A 12,177-nucleotide genomic window follows, 5' to 3' on the forward strand; every position below is an offset into this window, starting at 1 on the left:
GGTAGTGCAATTAACACACAAAATTTATTGACGTAAGTATTAGATAGTAGAAGTTTTTTATAGAGTGATCTGCTGCAGCTCACACTCATCTGAATCCTCCTTTAAGTTGCTTTTCTTAACACACTTTTACTCTTCTGACCTCTCATCATGTAGCTTACATCAGGGCAGACTATCTTCAGCTGGGTCATCCAAATTCAGAAATGGTACAAAGTGGGAAGCAATTTTATACTTCAAAGTGGGAGTGAGTTGAAGCACCAGCTCTTTTACATTTCTTGTAAACTTAGGTTTACAACTGAATTTGGCTTACTCTTGTAAAGCCAGTTTACTGGCTTAGGTACTAGGACAAGATACAACTACAGAGAACAGGATAAGGGTGTCTGGGCCAGCACACCTATAAAAACCTCCAAAAGAACTTTTTCAGTCTTTCAGGCAAGATGTAGGCTATACTCCTTCAGTGTTGCGGACTACAGAGAAATGGCAATGGTAATTTCATGGAGATTACTCAATCATAGAAAAAAACACAACATCGATGAAGGACAATTGAGATTTTAAAGGGTACAAACTGACAGGAGAAGGAAATAGATGTATGAATTTCTCACATCTCCCTCCTGACCTATTTAGTTACCCCAATAAAACAGTTCTTTGGGACCATCTGAGTTTGGTAAGACTAAAAATCACATCTTGTTTAGCCAACTGCCTATGCAAAACTAAAAACTAGCAAACTAACTGCACAGTGTCAGAATTCTGTAAAAGAAACTCAACAATATCTTCCATTTTAGAGAATACTGCAGAGACAAACAAGTGTCTATTTAATTTTCCTTTCTTAACAAGTTTCTTAAACCTCAAAACAATGTTAATTGGCTTTCCCCTCTTTGTTATTTGCTTCTGTTATCACTGGAGTGATAGATTGCCATAGTAAAATGAAACAGCATTTTATCAACCATACATGAGAGATCTATGGATTAGCCTTAGATACCATAGATTTCATTGGCATTTTACATTTTATCTCCAAAAGCCAACCTCAGTAAATAATACAATATTGCAAGAATAATACTAAGAACACCTTGTCAACCCGTTCAACTGAGTGGAAGTACACAGTGCCTAAAAATGGAAACACATCCTCATGAAAGTCATTAAATACAAAGAAATGGCACAGAAAATATCAAAATGTTAACAGTTCATCCACTTCCTTATGACTTAAGAAATTAAAGTAACAATTTCAAGTGAGTGCTCTCTCACACAGATGGAAAACAATTGTCTTAATAGCAAAGTAGCAAAGTGAGCATACAAGTACCTTGTGGTGCATTTTAAGACTGACAAATACACAAAAAAGAAGAGACTTGGGAGCTACAGGACATGCCAAGAATACAGAAGACTGTTCACATTCTAATTCATTCATATTCATTTTCAAATGTCTTTAAAATAACAGGCTGAGCTTTAAATTTCCAGTTATATTTTCTTACCCTCCTTCAAAGATTTTAATTCGTATCGGCTCAGTTTGTTTGGATGTAATGTCTTTATCTCCATGAATGTCTCCTTTTACTCTTTCTTTTATAATATTCCCCACTACTTTCTTTTCAAGCTTGCTGCCAAACAAGAAGAATGGCTCATGTTTCATCTGTAGAACAAAGTCAAGCAAGGGTGTTACTTCTGGAGCATACAATAAACGCACACTTCATTTCAAATACTTTTAACATACCAGGTCAAAGCCAAACTCTCATTCTGGTCCAACTCTATACGATGAATTAATCTGTCCCATTTAATTTGACAGAGAATAAAAGAGGAGGCAACACGGACAAATTTTTACGAGTCTTGAGAGAAAATACAATAGTGTATCTTTCCTCAGGAAAAAAAAAAAAATGGAAAATAGATATGAAAAAGCCTCAGAAGGTAATTTATTGCCATTACAGATTTTTACCTGGCACTATTAGCAAACGCTTAATCCGTGAGGGAGAGTCAATATGTAAAAGACATTAAATGGATCTGAAGATCCTTACTGAATTTTATCTTAATCTTTTCGTACAAATGCATGTGGATGTTTGTGTCTGACACACAGTTTATCAGGAAAAACAAAGGGCAAAATAAAAGGAGATAATGTGTCAGACTCTGGCACACATAAATGGAAGGCTTTAAAAGCCTCACTTTTTACATCTGATTTTGAAAATAGAAACAGAGACAGAGACAGTAGCAGTAGCAGAGCTTGCAGAAGGATAAACTGAGGCTCCAAAGTTGTCTTAGGAACATGTCACTGGCTGATTTCCCAATAGGGAAATTAAAAAAAAAAATTAACTCACGTTTTATAGTTTACTAGAAATTTCTCACATAAACATATATGAATTTAATTTTATTAAAATTTCTTATTTACCTGAGCAAAATGCTTCCATGCACTTGATGATGTCAGTTTACCAGCTCCAGGTCTGTGCATAGCAGCCAGGGTGTAGATTTCCGTGGTGTTTTTTTGCTTGGACCTTAAAAGTGCTAAAGTGGTCTTTGTACTTAGCCCAGATGGGTTTGGGTTACATGAACTTATACACCATGAGGCATAAACAGAAGCTTTGAGGGTTGGTTGCTGAGTGTAATTGGGTTTTGTATAGTTTAAGAAACACCAGCTCACAGTAGTTGTAGTACGCAGACTTGGGAACTGAAGGATCTGTTGAAAATCTGCTACGTCTGTCAGGAGAATGGTTGAGGCTGTGACTTTCCCAACAGTATTAGATGACATCTGGACTAACATCCCAAGAGGTAATTTTTGATGTTTCAGTTGGTCTTCTGCCTGAATTTCTCCTGGTGGCAATGAAGACCTCTGTGGACTCATGCTCATATCTGAGGCTGTTTCGTCCACATCCAACTCTTCTGGTGATTCTCTTCCTTCAGATGGGCCACTGGACTTCTGTCCCGGGGATGCAGAATCAAAACTGGAAAGTTTCTCTCTGCTCAGTGGGAATGCATCAGCTCCCGCCATGCTGACAGGTGGGTAATCTTGAGATGTTGAGGATGACAGTGATGAAGAGGATGACATGGATGGCAGACTTTCTTTTGGCTCAGTAGCACAGCTCTGCCTTACTAGTTGAGGCTTCTGCATTCTTGGATAATCTTTCTTTATATCTGAGTTAGTCAACTCAACTGCACTTAGTTCCTCAACTATCTGTCCATACATTTTTTCTTCTTTGACTCGTTTCTGCTGCTTGGTCTCCATGAAGAGGTCCAAGCTGCTGGCAGGGGAAAGCATTCGTTTGCTTCCTCCCAAGGTAGAAGCCATGTCAGAAGTGGAAGGCAGACACAAGGGAATTGGTGCCTCCAGTCCAAGTGGAAGTGTCTGCGGCACTTTCCACAAGGGATATTTTTCTATTCCTCCATGATGACCTAACATCTGAGCTATGTTAAATCCAATTCCTTGCATGGTTGCATTAGTTGCCAATGTTCTTTGAGAAACTGTCTCATCAACTTTACATATTACAATTGCAGGACTGTTGCTCTGTCCAAGGATCTGGGAAATGCTTGTGTACATGACACTACCATAAGATGGCACGTGGGTTTGTATCCTGACGGGAACAACTGTTCCTGGCAAAGACTGTACAGATCCATCACTTGGGGAGTCAAAATCTGTCTGAAGATGCTGCTCAGAGGAGGTATCTGTTGGTTTAATGCTATGGTCTGACTGGTACTTAGCAAGAGTATTTTTTGAATACGACCCAGATGTTCCTGAGTAATGCTGGTATGCTTGCTCTTTAGCATGCACATAATCAGCTGCTTTCTTTCCAATAAGCTCAGATGCATGTTCCAGGTGATAACTTGGAGGTACATCTATTTGGAAAGCCTGTTTGACATAAGATTTCTGCAGCTGTTGTACAAATGGATGCTGGAAGTGCAGAGGTTCTGTGCAGGACTGCCACAAGATAGGCTGCTGAGATGGTGGTAAGTGAACCATGCAGACAGCTGGATAGGGGAACTGAAACAAGGTGCTATGAATAGGGGGAAACGGGACTTTTTCCTGATGTGCAAATAGCTGCTGCTGCCCTGATGGATGTTTGTTAGGAATATAAGGTGCTTGTTGGACTAAGGGAGTCCTTAGCATTTCCGGGCTGTCTGCAACAAGAGCCTGGTGCTGGGCAAGGTGGGATGAGCTATTACTAAGCTGAGCACAAGAGCCAATAGCCTGTTTTCCAGAGTCATCCACCTGAATGGGCTGGAGTACAGAGGAAGGGGAGTGATGCCAGACAAGCTGGGAAGAGCGAAGACCAACCTGTGAATGTTCCATCTGCTCCTGCTTTATACTTTGTTCTGTGTTCTGATCAGTCTGAGAAATCTCTGGAAAACCACTGAAGGAAGCTTGGCGAACCAAGAAGCATTTCTTCCTTTCTCGGGATGGAGACAATGCCACAGTAGGTGTTCCAGCTGAAGAGGCATGAGACAGGTTCCCATAATCAAAGGATTTACTTCGGATCTCTGGGATTTCAGCAGCATGAGGACAGGGCATCTGTTCAGATGAACAGCGTCGCATTTCCCTCTGATGGTGATGCCCAGGGACGGAAAGTGAGTAAGCACCTGCTGGAACTGTTAAAAACTCGGACTGTTTTCCAAATTCATCTTGTTTGGAAGGTGTGATGAACTTCATATTCTCTTCTCTTTCAAAGGACATTGAAAAACTTGAACTGTGGGACAAATTACTTTCTTGGCTAGGGCTGCGAGAGAGACTTGTACCTGTCGACTCAAAGCTGGATTCCCCAGAGGAGTGCTCCATGTCAGCCAGTCTTAAACGCTTCTTTTTGGGTGGTAGCTTTTCAGCTGGAAGCTGAGAAAGGGTTTCACTTCTCTGGGGCCACTGGAATTCTTCAGTGGGTCTCTCCTGCTCTTTACTCTGCACCTCTTTATCTTTTTCAGGCTTATCTGGCTCCTCTGTGACACGAATTTCAGGTACCTGTATGTTGTGCTGGCGAACCAACCTGGGCTGGATATGACAAGGCTGAGGCTGCTGGGACGGGGATGGCTTACTGCTGTCAGCATTTTCCATTTGTGGAGCTCGGTCTGGGCTCATTGGGGACTCACAAATCTCACTCTCACATGTTTCAGATGGTGAATACATCTTTTCCTGCTGGCATGCAATATGTTCTGTAGATTCAGACCTTTCGAATGAGTTTGGCCGACTCAATGAATTTGTGTGCTGAATGACAGAGATGACATTTCCGGGGGGCTTTCTAACCAGTGATTCCACAGCCTTTTCTTGCTCTGCAGTAAGGGATGAGTCTTCCAAAGAAGCTGCTGGACTTCCAGACTGCAAGTAAGGCCTGCACATTTCAAAACGTTCCGCATGGCAATGGGGAGCATTTTCCAGGCCTTGAAGGGCAAATCCACTTCTTGGCACTTCCTGAATTTGGGATTTGGGATCAAAGTCCAAAGGTTGAATTCCCCCAGGGGTGCCAGTTGTACTGCTGCAAATCATAGGACTGTCTTCCTCATCTCCAACACTTTCCTCTTTCCTGCGCTTTCTGTTTTCAAAAGTTGTTCCAAGCATGGATGGCACTGACTGGGATTGTCCAAGTGCATCAATAAAAAACTCTCCCCCTTTGTTCATCCCACTTAAGGATGGTGAGTCCCTGTAGTTCTGCTTCTGAGCTTCAAATTCTTCCCACTTTCTGTAGTGCTTTCCACTGGCATCATAGTCATAAAAGGTCTTGTCTGCTTTCTTATCCTTTAAGGATGGTCCTTTGTCACCTGCTGTCTGTCTGCTCGAAGCAATAATAATATTTTTCCCTTGTCTTCCATGATAATCTGAATCCGAGTGTCCCTCCTGTACAGATGGCAGTTCAAAGGCAGCCTGCCTTCTCAACATTCTTTGGTGGGGTATTCCCACTGTCCCGGGATAAAATACATCATCAGAGCCAGTCATCTTCTCATCAAATGAATGGCTTCCTCTCAGAGATGGGGGAATACTTAGGCTGTTTGCAGAAGAGGTTGGCATGGAGTTACTTCTAATAAGGGGAGATGAATCTACTGGGGGCTCTAGAAGGACAGGCACATCACCCTGCTGACTCACTTGGTACAAGCTGGATTCACTTTTGATGGATGATGTGGTCTGGGATTGTCTACATTCTGTATTGCTGCCTGGATAAACTTGTGTAGATTTAATAGTGCTCAAATTATTGGAGTCAATGAGTTCCTCTTTATTTGGAGTCAGGTGAGAAATATGTTCCTCAAGCATCTTGATATCTAATCTGTTATTTAAAAGAGGTGATGGGTCTGTTTTGCCCTTTCTACCCATTAAACTGTGTTCCTGATTTGTTGTGGCTACAGTTAGTGCTGTTCTTTGATTAATCCTATAGAACTTCCCAAAAATTATTTCTTCGTAAGACTTTGCATTGGTATTTGGTGGGCTAATTTGCTGCTCAGCGCTTTCTGAGCGGGAAAAATAGCCAGAGTCAGTGCTTCCCTTACTGTGTGGGCTCAGGAGGTTTAATGACTGCTCAGAATCTTGTCCTTTTTTCTCTGACAGTCTTAGTGCAAGTCGCTGTTTAACTGTATGAGAGTCATCAGACTTGGTACTTAAGGATGGGGTTTGCAACATATCAGAGCTAATATATGGTGAACTCTCACTGGGTAACTGAATCCCACTTTTAGGGATAATCAAAATGGGGACTTTCATCGGCCCCACCAAGGACTCCTCCATGGAGGAGTGAAAGCCACTCCTGCTAGCAATGTCCAGTGGGAGCTGTGAGACGGGGCTCAGTTTTTCAGACCCCTCCACCAGGAGTGAGGTCTCCTCATCCGTGTCTGTGCTCTGCTCTCCATCTGAATGAATTTCAGCTTCCACATCAATGTAACTGGCATCAAGGTCCAATTTAGAGACTGCTGACTCTGTGAAAGGTACCAACCCTGCCTTAATTGCATGGGCATGTGACTTCCTGTGTTTGTAAAGGTTGCTTTTCGTCTTGAAGGAGAAACCACAAGGGACACAAGGGTACGGTCGCTCACCAGTATGAGACCTAATATGCTTTTTAAGTACACTAGGTTTGGCACAGGCCCGATTACAGTAAGGACAAATGTACTTGCCAGGCTTTTTGGGTTTGTGCTCTTTTTTGTGAGCATCTTCTGATTGTTCTAAAGATTTCTGTGAATATTGGCTGTATGCAGGGTTCAAACTTGAAATCTTCTTCCTGGAGAAACCTCCACTATGGCTATGCATATGAAAAGGAAACAAGTCCTCTGAGGCAACTGATTGCAAGTGGCTAGGAAACTGCCATGGAGGGCCTTCCAAGCTCTGATGTGGCTTTATGTTGTGCAAGAAGCCTTGTGGCAACGAATGCTGTGGAAAGGAAAGTGAATGTTGACATGAATAAGGGCTTGGACGATGCTGTGGATATTGCTTCTCTGTGACTTGCTGGGCAGCTTCATTTGATGATACCAGTTTCCCAGAACTAAAAAGTTGTGCTGATGCCGTGTTTCCTACTTGCTCGTGATCTATTTGCGGTTGCCGCTGTACTTCTTGACTGCCGAAAGTGCTCATCTTAATAACAGCTGAATGTTCTTGCCTCCATCTACTTGGTACTTTAGCAGGTTCTCCAGACCTTGAGGTAGCTTTTTGCCCTATAGCTGTGTCCCCAGAGTCCATTTTGTTACACAAGGTCTTAAGTGCTAGTTCACTTGAAAGCTGTGCAGACACATGGAGTGTGCCCAAAGCTGTGCTTTTCAAAGTCTTGTTGCTCCCATTTTTCCAGGGCTGTTGCAAGTTCACAGACTTTTCTCTCTCTTTGGAACTTTCCACACAGTAGTCTATAGGCATTAGATTTGTGTCTGTACACTAATGAGAGTATTACACAGTTCTGTTCATGGCATGAACTTTCCTAAACAGTTTATAGTACATTTGCAAAGACTTGTTATAGCATTTGGACATGTTTCATTATTATGAAATTCTCAGATGCAGAATGATCCAGAGATTGTGATCTCCTAGAGCAAAGTTGTCTTCATCTCTTCCATGGTGACACAGCCATCTGTACAGAAATATAAAATAAAAAAGAAAACAAACCCGCACACACCAGTTAGTACAGCCATACTAAACAACATTGGTGCAGTCAGTTGCACTTCTATTTAGCCTTACATGGAAATTACTGAGGGACTTCAGCAAAAGTAACTACATTTCACTAAACTCCCTTTTGTGAGCAGACACAGTAAAGACTGGCTCCGGAGACTGCACACAAGCATAATCACTACTCAATAGCAGCTCTAGGACTGGAAAATAAAGACCTACACATTCCAAATTAAACAGTAGTTTTGTAAGGCTTTCAGGGGACAGTTTAAAGGCCTGATCTCAAAAAGTCCACCATATACTTTCAAAGCTCTTTCAGCAAATCACTGCTGAAAATAGAAGCCTAACACTGTGAGTTGGAATTACCTTATCCAGTATTACTCACTTAGGGTTCAGACATGCACTTTAGTCACCTGGCCTTCCTCTCAAGTCAAAGTAGGTTGATCAAAGAAGAAATATTCCCATATCATGACAGATGCTTCTGACATAGAGGCTGTCCATGCACAAGGCCCTCCACTATGGAGATGCTTGTTTCTAACTAGTCAGCTTGGGGTATATGCTGAATATTGCTAAAAACTGCTGAACTGAGGCACTTCTTACCTTAGATCATCTAACTGGTTTTATAAGAAGGTGTTGTTTGCCATTCTAAACTACTTCTAAACAGTCAAAAAAGCGACATCAAAGAAGCATTTCAAACCCAGCACTACTGGTACCTTTCCCCAACTCCATCTTCAAATCACGATGTTAAATTCTAGTGAGAATGTCTTGCCAGATGTAAAGGATGTATTAGAGATTTTTGTTTATGTGACTTTAGCATTTTAGATTTCACTGTTGAAACAATTCCATGCAGGTATACATGCATTTTTAATGCTTAAACACAAAAAGGTTTCCACAGTTCTATTAAAAAGACTAAAAGCTCAGAGGTATGATTTTCATAGAAAAGTATGGCATTTGAATTTGAAGTAAAATTTTCCTCTCTGTTTTCATGTTATCCAAACACAAAACATTTTCTGGATAAAACAGTGAGAATTATACAGACAGCCATGATTTAACTATATCAAGGAAAAGAGTAAAAAAGTCAGTATTGCAGATACTGGAATACTTTTCATTCCTACAGTGGAAAAAATGAATTTGGCTTAAAGAAACAATAGCAAAGTGCAGGAAAACACACAGGTAATAGGCACTTCAGATTTTTATTTCAGTATAAAGTAATTACCTGCATCTTCTAGACATCTAATAGGCATGACTATCTTCAAATTCCCTGTGGGGAAAAAAATAAAATTATAAGAAATTTTTGATATTAGGTATAGATGATGATGAAAATCTTCTATTCTTTACAGTAGAGGTCAGAAAATTTCATTTACCCATCCACTAGAAAATTTTATGTTGTGTCTTAGAGGTCTGAGTAATTACATTTGAAGACTCTAAGCATGAATAGTTTTAAAGGACTTAGGTTTCTAATGTGTAGATGAATAACAGCAAGTCTAAACTAATAAAGTCTCACCTTCCTGAATCAGTGAAAAGAGAGCTGCCAATGTACCTCTTCATTCCTATGCCTTTGTTAAGCCTGGATTATCCCTGAATCCCCTTGGCAAATCCCCTTTCAATGCCTCTCTCCAGCTAATACTTTTAGACTCCAGGCCTCTCATTAAATGTTTCAGGGACCAGCACAAACTCCTGGTCAGGGTGTCACCACTGAGGGACAAGAAAATGTAGTGAAACAGAGTAGGTGTCCAAATTAACACCTGTGTGATAGTACTACAGAATGTATGGCTGCTTTCTCACAGAAGAAATTTACAGGTCTTTATGGTTAAAAGACCTCTCTGACTGCCATGATTTGCCACCTCTCTGACTGCCACCACACTGCAGGCCACTCTGTATTGTTGAAAAGACCAGCTCAGAGAAGAGGGAGCATGAGCATCATCTCATTGCCTTAAGACCATTTCTCCCACAAAAGGATGACTCTCCCTTTCAGTTTTCAACAAATCTTTCTTCAAAAAGATTTCTGCTTTTGTTTCAATAAAAAGGATATATGCTCAATTGTGACAACAAAAGCAACAATGACAGTGTTTATTGGTTTTATTTATGCCAAAAGTCAGAGCATCACTAAAGAACAGATCTTTAGAAACAGCTGGAACTTTAGCTTCAGAGTAGGGGATACAGACTATTGTAATGATCCTCAATTAGCAACTATCACAAAGAAGCTAGAGTACTCATGTTTATTTTCCGTTGAATGACACCGAAAAATTATCAAAAACTAACAACTATAAAGAAAAAAAATCAATAAAAAATTGAAAAATATTTTTAGTTCTTTGTAATTAATATCACTTTCCAAGAACAAATGGACATTAGCAAAGCCTAATAACTTGACACAAATAGAATCAGTACCATGCCACCTGTTATGAATTAATCATTAGTAGTACAAATAATATATCAGTAGTTAGGCCAGCAATAACTGATGGAATGTTGGTGTAGTCAACTATTTTTTTAACTATAGAGAAATCCCCTGTAGTACAAAATAACAGCAAGTTATCAAATGCAAACCAGAATGTTTTAGATCATAATGTCATTTAGCTTTGATGTGCTAATGGCTTCTTTAAATAAGTCTATTGTCTTATTCTCTAAATTAAAAAAGAAAAATACAATGCAAGTAAGTATATTTTTTTAAATTTCCTTATCCACTTCCTCAAAGAAAAAGTATCAGTCCAAATGGAAAAAGAAATCCTTGTGCATGAGTTACATTATACCAGAAGTGGTTACTGCAGAGCAGCTCAGCAGGGGCTCATGAGGAAATGGCAGGTAAGTGGCCCAGCAGTTCCAGCAGCTGAGCTATGCTGAATCCCAGGTGGCTAATGATGCCAATATGTGAGCACAGATGTAAAGGAAAATATGTGGCTTGAGAAAGCAGAAACAGGGACAGGAGTGAATGGTCCTCACTGAGAGAGTAAAAAGGTATTTTCCATCTTCAAAGAAAAATATTCCTTATTAGGCAATTTTGCAAATGGTGAAGAAGAAATTTCAAGAAGATGGCAGTATCCTTTCTTTCCATATTCCTTTTTCTGAGAGCACCTTTATAGAAGAAATCTGCCAGTCACAGCAATGGCTTTATTTCAGCAAAAGATGATGCTAATATACATCCAAAACTTTTCTGTTCTGTGCTGAGAACACTGTTACAGTGTGAAAGCCCTTCTTCAGTCCTGCAACTTCAGAACATTTTATACAATTTTTCAACGTCCACTATGAAACAGGTAGAGACTAATTACAGGGATTATTGATGGCTTAAGTATGGCAAGAGCCACTCTCCTGGGAAAAATAAATCCCTTTCCAGAACGAATATAGTAATTTCTGGTTTGGTTTGAGCTGCCATCCATCCTGTGTCAAAGATGGCTTTAATATTACTTCTCTTGTTCTTTTTCTCCTCCCTAATGGGAGACTGGCCTAACTGGAGAAATGTAAGACACTGCAAAGCTAGTTGACATTGTGTCTGTTTTATCCAGACAAAACTCTATCTCATCTGGCTGCATCCACAGCCTAGATTAAACCAACAAAATACTTCAATTTTTCCAAGTGACCAATGTTTCTCCTTTAGAAAAAATTGTAAATACACTTTTAAATATTGCTTTTCATCAAATACATACTACTCAATAGGCAGAAACCCATTATATTTCAAGTACTGCCTATTCAAGGAACTAAGGATGATAAAAGGGCACAATTTTTTAATACCTTTGGGACGGCTCAGCTCTGCTGGAGTGAGTAAGAGCAGCCCACCTACCCAGATCAGAAGCTGTATGGGAGTTGCACGGAGCACATTGTTTGACAGGAGCTGCAAAGTCCTTCCTGGCTGGTGGCCAAGCCAGGTTTCCTGGCAGGAATGGGGCCCGAGAGCCAGCTCCCCTAGTCACATTAGCTGTGCTATCTGCCTGCTTCAAAACAGGACATTTCACTTCTATGAAAATTTTGAACATGAGAAGATTACTTGGAAACCAGGAGCTGTATTTATGTCAGATGCACCTACTAAATCAAGACTTTGAAAACTTTCTAGAAAGGAACATTATCCTTTTGCTCCTTTTTTAACGAGAGTGCCTTTGTGAGCTGTGTGCAGGGGATGTATATCTGATTGACTGCAGAGCTCCAAGATTATTCCTTCTTTTCTTTTT

The 12,177-nt window shown here is 40.4% G+C and overlaps 1 protein-coding gene across 9 annotated transcripts in view; it reads right to left on the reverse strand.

Annotated features, from left to right (window-relative positions):
• The window catches only part of HIVEP2 (HIVEP zinc finger 2), a 137,145-nt gene that overhangs the window by 17,054 nt on the left and 107,914 nt on the right, over positions 1-12,177 (reverse strand). For all 9 annotated transcript variants that reach the window (XM_071434236.1, XM_071434231.1, XM_071434228.1 and 6 more), the window contains 3 exons: positions 9,237-9,281; positions 2,366-7,985; positions 1,464-1,618 (listed from right to left, as the gene is read on the reverse strand). In XM_071434236.1, the coding sequence (XP_071290337.1) occupies positions 1,464-1,618; positions 2,366-7,777 (5,567 nt within the window). In that variant the 5' untranslated portion in view covers positions 7,778-7,985; positions 9,237-9,281. The remainder of the gene's footprint in view (positions 1-1,463; positions 1,619-2,365; positions 7,986-9,236; positions 9,282-12,177) is intronic.

Source organism: Agelaius tricolor, unplaced genomic scaffold (genome assembly GCF_023055355.1).
Source record: "Agelaius tricolor isolate 1412-34295 unplaced genomic scaffold, bAgeTri1.0.p SCAF_1, whole genome shotgun sequence".
NCBI lineage: Eukaryota > Metazoa > Chordata > Aves > Passeriformes > Icteridae > Agelaius > Agelaius tricolor.